The 10,882-nt window shown below is 39.5% G+C and overlaps 1 protein-coding gene and 1 long non-coding RNA gene across 7 annotated transcripts in view; one reads left to right on the top strand and one right to left on the bottom strand.

The window, feature by feature from the left end:
• Positions 1 to 1,806: 1,806 nt before the first annotated feature.
• Positions 1,807 to 9,411, bottom strand: LOC118603881. Its single transcript, XR_004951427.1, has 2 exons — positions 9,164 to 9,411; positions 1,807 to 4,690 (listed from the first exon to the last, which is right to left on the bottom strand). It is a non-coding gene; the product is annotated as an uncharacterized LOC118603881 (long non-coding RNA).
• Positions 9,366 to 10,882, top strand: part of TFB1M (transcription factor B1, mitochondrial) — a 71,760-nt gene continuing 70,243 nt past the window's right edge. For all 6 annotated transcript variants that reach the window (XR_004951426.1, XR_004951425.1, XR_004951424.1 and 3 more), the window contains exon 1: positions 9,366 to 9,571. Coding sequence is in view for 1 of the 6 variants with exons in the window: in XM_036223025.1 (XP_036078918.1) it covers positions 9,439 to 9,571 (133 nt within the window). In the remaining 5 variants the exon portion in view is untranslated. The remainder of the gene's footprint in view (positions 9,572 to 10,882) is intronic.

The raw sequence follows: 10,882 nt of genomic DNA, 5'->3' as shown, positions 1-10,882 counted from the left end.
ACTTCTGTGCATCCTTCCAGATTTTTCTGACATTTTTATTTCATTGGATTACATCTAGCAGAGAGGTCCTTAAACACTGTCTAACATTTTTCAGATGAGAAAACTAAAGCTCACAAAGGCTAACTAATTTGGTCAAGCTCGCAAGGCCACAGTTAAGACCCGTGCCTCATGACATGCTGTACCCTTAGTATTTTCAACAAGAGTACCTCGAAGCTCAAAGTGGATTTCAAGGTCAACCCATCCAAGCCTTATATCACATAGATGAAGAAACTGAGGCACAGAGAAGGAAAATGGCTTCTCAATTTGGATGAGGGCCTACCTCTATAGAACACAAAGCCTAGCATTCATTCTCCTAGTAGAACAAGCTCACTTTAAATGTTTCACGTTTCTCCCTTAAATCGTCATCATTCCAGTTTTTAATAGCTGACCACAGCATCTGAGAATTAAGTGGTCAGGTTTTTCCTTCCTTAAAGTGTATAATACCACAGCATAGGAGCACTCAGAGAGGCAAATTTCATTCTCATGAATTGTTCCCTGCTGGAATATACAAAAACATTTCACCACCTTCCTTTATACCCAGGAAGTAATGAATATAAGTAAAGGGTATTAGAAATTCTAACCATGCTCTCATTTGGCTTAAAGAAAATACTTATCTCTAGCTCAAAAAGTCTTGATTCTAGAATTTAATTGCATGGATTAGAGAACTTTCCTTGGCAAGTTGGGATGATTACACCTTGTCTTTCAATCCCCTCCTCTAACCTGAAGGTCATCGTAAAATAAGATGGCTCCCTGACACAAAGGATCCCTTATTACTCTAAAAAAATTTGGAGTTCCTAAATTCTCAGGTGGAATGGGGTTCGCACAGTGCTGCTCCCCCGCCCAATGCCCCCATGTCCTCCTGAGCTCACCTGCAGCTGCGGTTCCGGGCAGACTGACAGCTCCCCACCTCCCTTGCTGTCTTCCATGATGGGTCCTTTGGGAGCCCCCCAGCTTCCAGCGGGAAACTCCAAGTTGGGTTTCACAAGGTATTTCAAAGGGTCCTCAGCAGGATTGAAGCGTATTGTCCTAGAGCCCCAGCATTAAGCCACTCTTGAAACACATGGAACTGGCTTTCCCCCTCCCCCTCATACGTTTCCCATGTCGTCTGAGCTTCCTGAAATCGCTTCCCGTGAGGCACCATTCACATCCTGGTCTTGGGATCTGGTTTTGAGACAATACAAACCATGGAGCTCATGCTGTAAAGAAGCCCTTGCTTGGCCAGGGTGGCATGACTAGTCTCCTAGTGACGGTGGTGCCCCGTTTGGCCCTTATTCTTGGACATGGACAAACTGACCACAAAGCTTGGCGAGTTGGTGTCAGATCCTTCCCCTGAACAAACCTCTTTTGAGACCCTTGCAGGGGCCCTGGAAATGTATCACATGGTTGTATGTTTTTGTATAATTTGCAAAAGTAAGGCATTTTAACCGCACTTAAGACCACTGTCTCTTTCCAGGTGGTATTCTGGTGGCAGAATGGGAATCTGGTGAAGGGGAAAACTGAGTTATGAACACATATTTTCATTGAAATTTGGAAAGATGTTTTAGAACATTTCAGTAAAAGCAATGCAAAATTATGGACTCTTAATTTGCGTAGATGTGGAATGTGCTTTCTGCTGCCTTTAAATGTTATGTATTTAAAGAGCTTAGAGAAAAGTTAGGTTTGAAAAGTAATGGGGTAAAAAACAAAAGTAACAGAGTGATACATAGGGCAAAAAAATCAATAGAAATTATTTCTATACCAAGATTTGAAATGCAACAAAAAAATTCATCATATCAAATGCAACAATTTATTAAGAGTAATAAATAAACTGAGAAGTAATGAATAGGCTTATGAATTATTTGATAACATAATTCATAAAGAGTGAATCATATGACTACACTGGAAAAAATTAAATATCTTGATTGTCTGACACTAAATACTCACACTAATTAATATAACATAAACTCATAATGCACCACCATGAGGACACTTAGGACAACCTGGTCAATAAGCGTCATAAATTCAAACTATTTCAAATTAAATACTGCATAAGAAACTTGAAATGCCCTAAAAACATACAAAACATACATGCAGAAAACTTAGTAGGTTTTCCAAATCTGACAACAATCCTAACAATGAATACAATATCAACAAAAATGATTTGGGAAGCAACAAGAAATGTTTCTAAATTGTCAAAAATAAAAACCAAATTTTAATCAATCGTAATAGCACAAAAACTTTTTCTTCTCTCTATGGAAAAATTCCTAACTATTATCAAATGAAGAGGCAACCAAAGAGTTTCCTTTACAAAGATGTAGGGTAAAAATTATCAAAGAAGTCTGAAAGTGGTTAATTAATATAAGTACTAGATTACTATTCTCTGTGTTATACTGTCTATGCTGGTCATTAAATATGCATCACAGCCTGTGATTTTTTCCCTTATTTCAAACCAATACTGACTTTCATATCTAATTTTGTAGTCATAATTTGTATTCTTTTTCTTAAAAAGAGCTTCCTTATTTGTGTAAGTCTCTGAGCTCATCTTTTCCCAAGGCTTTCCTCTAACAGTGAAGGTGATGCACTGGCCTTAGTCCTGCAACAGGAAAGAAGCAAAATGCTCTATGTTCTGCTTAATATGCCAGAAATTGATGGTACCATGAGATTCCCCCAAGTCAAGACATACAAGAGAGAAAACAGTACGTGACCTTCTCATGACATGAATTACTGTATTGTACAATACATTGAGAGCATATACAAAGAGTATATATCCAAGAAAAAAACTACCTACCTATGTTTGCCAGCACTTTCAAAACTTAAAAAACAAACAAACAAAAATGTGTCATATGACACAGTCATTGCAGGGGATGAAGGAAAGCTGGTCAGGATGTCAGAAGAGTGTACCACATTCCACTTGGGCTTAGGGTCCAATAAGAAAATAAGACAGTTACAAACTGCAGGTCATAATCCATTATTGAGCAGTGAAAACTAATATAATATACTGTAACAATCATTTTTTTAGAAAGAAATGATTTAAAATGAAATAGATCAGAAAACACTGTATCACACACAGGCTAAGTGTTCTACAAAACAACTATGTATGGGGGTCTGTGTATAGGGTTACAATGTAAAAGGCATTTTTTAATGTAGATCACAGTCCCATCAAGTTTGAAAAGTACATACAGAATTGAAGTGGGTGCAGATTGAAGCACAAGAGAATAAGAATGACAAGGGCAGTTACCAGTGTACCAGAGTTCAGTTTGGCAATTTGTGGCAGACTATTTGTAAATTCATTAGAATTTGGGAGCCATTTTTTTCTATAGAAATAATAGTGTAAGTCATGACTGGGTTGCTGGAAGAAACTACAAAAGCTTATTTAACTCACAATATAGACAATATGTAAACTATAATACAATATGTAATATGACATGTGGAACAGTGATAAGATGTTGATATGATTAATATGACATGATGTAGTATCATGAACGTGACACAATATAAATTAACAAGCATAGCTATTTTAGTCCTAAGCCAATGCTCCCATAGTCTCTCCCATCCTAAGACTCCCAAGCTGTTTTTAAAGAGTCTAAAATCACAGTATTTCAGTCACAACATCATGTATATACACATCACTACACAATGAGACATTTTGTAATGGTCATTTAGTATTTTGTGTTTTGTACCGCCACTTGATTCGGTATAAAGAGCTGTTACCTGAACCTGTCTGCTTAATCAGAATAACTCACCATCCTCATCCTCTCCCGCAAAAGAACAAGTATTGAATAGTCTGAAGTGAATGTAGTTTTTAAATTGAGTAATAGTAAGATTAAACAACACATTTGTTTTAAGGTATAAAATTTGTAATCCTTAAAGACAATTCTTTGGTGTTAAAATTTGTCAATGCCTCTAAATAACAAAGCAAAAGAATAGAGTTAATATGCAACAGCCATACTCGATACAAATCTGCAGAAGGGAACATCTTTCATGAAAGCCAAGAATAATAAATGGGCAGGCAGTCCACTGAGCTTACTTTGTTATACACCACAATGAATTTAAGGGAACTATGTTCTACTGGTTATTTGATTTTAATACCATGAGAGTATTAACAATTCATGTTGATTATATATAGCTAGATATCTATCTGCCACATAAGTGTGTTCAGAAAGGAAACAAGGAAGAAGAGAATAAACATTCATGAAATACTTTCAATGTGTTGGGCATTACGCTTGGTTTATTATATGCATTATCTTATGAGGTACAATGATACATAATATTTTATAATATTTTAATACTATGAAATGTTTGTAATGCTGTAAGTTATCCATTAGTACTCTCATGTTACAGTTAAAAAGAAACTATATTAGTTTTCTGTGGCTGCTGTAATAAATCACGATTAACTTGCTGGCTTAAAAATGATACAAATTTATCTTACATCTCTGTAGTTCTGGAGTCTGAAATAGGTCCCATTAGGGTAAGATCAAGATGTTGGCAGGGCTGTATCTTTCCAGAGACTCTACTGGAGAATCCATTTCCTTGTCTTTTCCATCTTCTAGGGTGTCTGCACATCTTGAAGGTCTGACTTGCAATCCTCTTCCTCCATCTTCCATGTCAGCAACGCTAGGCTATGAACTTCTCATGCTGCCATCACTCTGGGTCTCTCTTCCAATTCCATCCTCTGCTTTTAAGGGCCCTTGTGATTATACTGGGCTTACACAGATGATCCAAGATAACCTCCCTGTCCTAAAAGCCGCCACTGGCAACCCAAATTCCATCTGCAACCTAAAGTTCACTTTGCCCTGTAACCTCATGTATTCATATCCACCTGCTGAAGAGCAGGAGGTGATCATTCTAGGCAGAGCAAACAGCTTGAGCAAGGAAAGAAAGGAAGCGAGAACTAGGCATGTTAGGGGAACGAAGAAGACCGCAAGATTGTAGTTTATTGAGAAGGTGGATCTAAACGAGGCTGGACATAGGCAAGGGTCAGATTAGGCCAAAACAAGATGGGCAAGGATAGGGGGCCTAGAACAGAGAAAGAAAGAATAGATGTGGCCTTATTTAGTTGTCCACCCGTAGTCCTTTTGCTGGGGAGGTATGGGAGGGCTGTCACCAAGATGCCCAGGGAAACAAACCCATTTATTTGCTGAATTCAGAGCCTCCTCATTCATAGAATTTGTTTTCCCACATCAATTTTTAAATGTATGGAAAATCCTTAATTCCAAATGTATTCATATTCATAGTTTTATTTATTCTTTACCTTTTTAAAATTAAATGTTGAGACATAAACTAATAACTATTAATATAATAAAGGCTAATTATTTTTACAATGTCGGTGGCACATGCTGACTTTTCATGCACAAAAAGATTTGCTTTGTGATGTAGGAAAACCCTGAGCCAACTTGTCCTGAGTGGAAAGAGTTGCCTATTCTCATCACCTCATTAGGATACTTGACAATAATTCACAGATCTTTGGGGATACTCAGCAGGCTTTCAAATAGGCCTAGACTAGTGATAAACACTATATTAAAAAAAATAGTGGAAGTCTTACATGGTTCCCTCAGGCAATTAACTTGTGTTGCCTGCCATAAGTTACCCTACTTCTATCCCTACAGAATAAGCATTTGGTCTGTCTGCCCAGAATTATTACATATTTCTTTCTTCCCTCCAGGTAGGTCACTAGATTCTTTGTGAACAGTGGGCATCAAACAGTCATTAAAAAAACTATGTGTAAAATGCAGCTCTTAGTATTTCTCTAGAGCACTGAGTCGCATTACACAGAATTATAAAATGCTATCAGAAAAGGGCACTTTACATACCATAATAGACATTTTATAAAGTTCAATTTGGCAATTCCGAGTCATATTTAACTTTCTTTGAAAATTCCCACATGGCACGAAGATACCGCTCTTTGTGACTTGCAAATCTCTTACAGAGAACTGTAAAATGACAACCTTTAAGAACTGGCACTTTTTCTATAAATAGACACCAATTTACTTATACCAAATAAAGTCACAAGTGCATTTTCATTTAAATAAATACTAAAATAAGCAATTTTCCTACATAACCATTCTGGGATTTGTGCAAATTAGAATTTTGCATTCTGGTTTAGTTGTGAATCATCTGTAGTTCTTCATTTTCACTGATAGGTGGAGCTAGTAATTTCTGTATTAATTATAATATTTTAGCATATTAAAATCTATATCTAGATGAAGCAGATACTTCAAAGCTTCAAAACTGATGAAACTGCATACTTCTCTTTTAAGGGATAAAACCATTTGCATTAACATATGAAATATACTACTAAAACACCCCCTGCTGATTTCATAGGGTTTGCAGGGAGTTACGCATAATTTCCTGAAAATTAAAAGACCGAGAATCAGATTTTCATGATGAAAAAGATTAGATTTCAAAAACTATTAAAAACTTGGAAGATTCTCGTAACATGAAATTTCAGTTTAATAATTATTTAACACACAGCAGAGGTAAGAGAGTCTACTAGCATCGGATCAGAATTTGAGGCCTGGGTGCACACTCACTAGCACTATCACAGTGCTCACTGATTATCTCTGTAAACCTGCATTACAGAATTCAAATGAGAATTAAGTGACATGACATGGGAAACTGCTTTGTAAACAATGGGTCACAACCTCCCAAATATTATTTAAGATGGCATGGTATAAGACAATAATTCTTATATTTAGGTCTGGGGACAAATTGTTAGGAATCCACACATTCTCCATGTAAATGTGTTTTTGCTCTTTTTAAAAAATTTTGCTTTGTTTTTATGTTGGTGTTCACGTGAGCACATTCTGGATCATTCTCCTGAATAATTGCCATGTAACGTGTGTATTCTTGATGGCACTAGTGCCAAGTAATTCAACTTCAGTTGTTTGTCTCCAAGCTAATGAAAACAGACACAAGCAGACATTGTGTAGCTTCTATGTTCCTCCAAGAGAAAGGCAAGTGACAATGGCAAAAATTCTGCACAAAGATTTGGTGATAGTGTGGATCCAAAAAACTGATGAGAAAATTTAATCATTACATGGCACACAATGGCATTGGTAAACTGAATATGAAAAAAAGAATCCCATTAATCTGCATTAAGAGTAGTGATTTAACATCATGCATCATTTGTATGGGTTTTGCAGCTTTGCATATATATTTATAATAATTATGTTTTAAACAGTCATGCGAAAACTACTTAAGTTTATACTGACTCATTCTATATATTTAAACATTAGACAATTAACAAACCTTAATTAAATAATCAACTTTAAAAATTTAATACTTGAGGGGTGTAGTCATGAGATCAGAACTGAAAAGAAAGAACTCAGGTTAAATCTTTTTTCTATACTTTGCTGTGAGTCCCTGGGCAAGTCAAATGATCTCATCTCTATTTCTTCACAGGAAAGTAAGGATAATAATCTCATCCACTGTGAGGTAAATGAAACAATGAGTATAACCGTGAATGAATGCCTTCTCAGATATAGTATGCTGTGGTTACAATAAGGGCTCTGAACCAAGAGTTCAGGCTTTCAACCTACGTTTCTATGACACCTTGGGCAAACTGCCTTACCTCTATGGGAGTCACACCTCAATTTTCTAAAGCTAGTAGGTGTGTCAGATTAGTTCATGGTTCCTTCTGAAATAGTTCTATCAGAAGGTGGTTGGGTTTTCAATGGACTTGTTTTCATATCATACTTGTAGTTATTTTGTTTCCATTAGCTTTATTTTAAACTACTTTTGAGAAATTTAAAAAAAATAAGAGTCACATGATCAGGGCAGCAATTTGCAAAAAAAACAGGATCATAGAAGCTAAATTCTCCCATCTATTAGAGAGGCTTTAATATCTTTCTTTGCTTTGTTGTTTTCTCTGGTATAATGGAAAGACATAACTCTTTTTTGAGCCTTTCCTCTGTATTTGGTTATAAGCATCCTACTCAAGTCAAATGACCTCTCTACACTGACTGCACTGCTTAAAAGTAGGCTCTGGACACAGACTTGTGGATTCAAATTCTAAGTCCATCCTTGAAGGCTGTGCATCCTAGGGCAAATTGCTGAACCTCTCTAGGCCTTACTTTATCTTGTATTACAATTAATGCCATAACAGTTCAAAGCACTCGGCTGTGAAGCTGCGTACTTTGGAAAAAGATCAATGAATGTTAACTATTATTAGTATTATCAAGTCCCTTGCCTTTCATCCCTGGCTTTCCAGTTACACACGGAAAGGCAACAATACTTGAAACATGAAGGGGCAATAAAAAAATTTGAAGAAGGTGTGGCAATCTACTCAGTGCGTAGGCAGGCTGACAGAAAGAGCAGCCACCATACATGCCAGAAAGCCTGGATTGGATCTGGGTTCCACGATTTTCTAACTTCGTAGATTTCATTAAGTTACTATCGCTTCTCTGAATGTTTCCTCCGCTGTAAACTTCGGCTAGTAATACTTACTCTATTTCACAAGACTGTTAGTGAAAGGTTCAAAAACCAACATTCGATGTATTACGAAAACTTTCTAAAGTATTAAACAAGGCGGTTTTTCTCATCGACTGGATACATTTTGAAGGGTCATAAAAGTTGGATTCTACTTCTGGCCTTCTCACAAACAAGCTGTGCTAACGTCGTTCTACCCCTTCCTCTGCGCGCATTCGCCTGCTGATTAAAGCAGTAACAGCCACCTTTGATTGAGGGCTTGCCATATGCCACGCATTGCACTGTTCTGAATTTGCGACCTCTCTCATTTAGCGCTCACAATTTTAAGACACACTTGTCCGTTTGACAGATGAAAAAAACTAAGACTGAGAGAAGTTAGAAACCTGCCATTTGGTACCTGCAGGGCGGACGTTCTAAAAACATCCAATCATGAGAGAGAATTGTTAGCAACCGATAATTTTGCCTCTCATCCTCTAGTTACCTGCTTTCCCGCAACTATTCACAGAGCGGCATAAAGACATCCGAGCGCCCCAGAACTCCATCTGGCGGGGTGCACCCTCGGATCCGCCCCTCTGCGCTCCCGCCCAGGCCCCGCCTCGCCCCGCCACTCCCCAAGTCCCCCGGCAGCTCCAGCAACGCCCACCCACGAGGGGCCTCGCCCACCCACGGGGGCCTCGCCCACCCACGGGGGTCTCGCCCACCCACAGGGGCCTCTCACCCATAGGATTCCTTCACCGCCATCACGTGTGGAAAAACAGCGCTCACCCAGCGTGCACCGCGCTCAGCGGCACGTTGCTCATGCGCTCTGAGTGCGCCCGGATTTCCTGTCCGCGCGCCTCGCTGCCGGAGGGATACAGCGGACCAATGAGGTGGGCGCGGGGGCGGGCCATAGAGCTCCCAGGCTCCTCCCTCATCGGGGGCTCTCTGAGCGGCGGGGACTAAGTTTACGGCTGGGACGGGTTGCGTGAGGCCTGGACTGCCCCGCCGAGGCTCATGGCTGCCTCCGGGACGCTCACCACTTTCCGCCTCCCGCCGTTGCCCACGATCCGAGAAATCATTAAGTTGTTCAGACTGCAAGCGGTGAAGCAGCTCTCCCAGAATTTTCTCCTGGACTTGAGGCTGACAGGTGGATGGCTTATCAGTGCTCCTGGGACGTCGCCCCCGCGTCCGTGGGGGCGTGGGCCGGGGGATCTCGTGCAGACCCTGCGGGCCCGTGTCCTGGGTCAGACACAGGTTTATAACTGACCTTTAGAGAGGTCTTCACGCTGCTTTGTACTGAAACGACTGCGCGCCCAGCAGAGGCGTGGAACGCGTGTGCCCGCGGAACCTCGCGCTCGGGGCTTGCGGTGGGCTCGTTCAAGCTGCTTGTGCGGACGCCGGGGGAGGAAGGGTGCGCGTATCGTGGGAGCCGGTTGGGGACGGTCGACTCTCGGTGTGTTATCACTAAGACGTGTACTGCACGTGCTGGCTAGGTGTGCTTTTTATGCACTTCACAGTTACCCGAATTTAAGTTAGCGCAGGGATTTTGTCACACGTCGAAAAGGAGTAGCGGTCGTAAGATGTGCCGTTGAAACGTTTACTTGAGCCTAAGAAATCCTTGAGTGCGCCACTATTTGGGGAAATGCATACTGAGCAAGCTGTGTTAGTGCTGGAGCAGCAAAGTGGAACTCATCGAGGCGAAGTTTGTCCGCAAGGAACTTACATTTTAGTAAGTTTACCTTCCCACTCCTTGTTTTGTCACTTTTTACGAATTACCACGAAATTCTCGTTCGAAACGCATAATTTGATGAGCTTTAACTACCACCATTTCTTAATGATATTCTCTTCTAAAAGACGAGGTTGCAAAAATACGATGTTTTACCAACATGTTCTTTAATTCACTGTTGGAGTACTTTTTTTGAGATATTTCATTGGCTTTGGGCCCTCTTGAGAAGTTGAAAAGATCCATAAATCACATCCAAAAAGTTCATTTTCAGTTAAATGAATTACCTTCCACAAAGTACAACTAAGATTTTTTTTCCCCCCTTGGATGTGGAGACTATTGTGCAAATAGTGATATGACTTTGGGTAAAATAGCTTAACTCAGCTTCAGTCATTTCATCTGTTAATTGAGGGCACATCCTTCAAGAAATTTTTAAAAGATTAACTGCCTCTAGAATTCTTTGGTTCTGGTACTAACCAAAACCAGACTTTTCGACCAGTCCTTAGCCATATTCTAGGTATAAAGTACCATTCTCAGTAATAAAAATATAGGTCTTTACATATTTTTTCAAATTCTTCATATATACTCAGGAGTAAATTCAGCCTCAGGAGTAAATTCTGGAATTTAGATACTCGTATTCTAATAAGGTATTTGTCTGAGGTAAGAGGCTCAGGTGGGAGCAGAGCAAGATTGAAACACACGCTTAGTTAATTGACATTTATTTGTTGCAAATGT

The sequence above is a fragment of the Rousettus aegyptiacus genome, unplaced genomic scaffold (genome assembly GCF_014176215.1).
Source record: "Rousettus aegyptiacus isolate mRouAeg1 unplaced genomic scaffold, mRouAeg1.p scaffold_m13_p_1, whole genome shotgun sequence".
Taxonomy (NCBI): Eukaryota; Metazoa; Chordata; class Mammalia; order Chiroptera; family Pteropodidae; genus Rousettus; species Rousettus aegyptiacus.
This window is presented reverse-complemented; position numbering and strand designations above follow the sequence as displayed.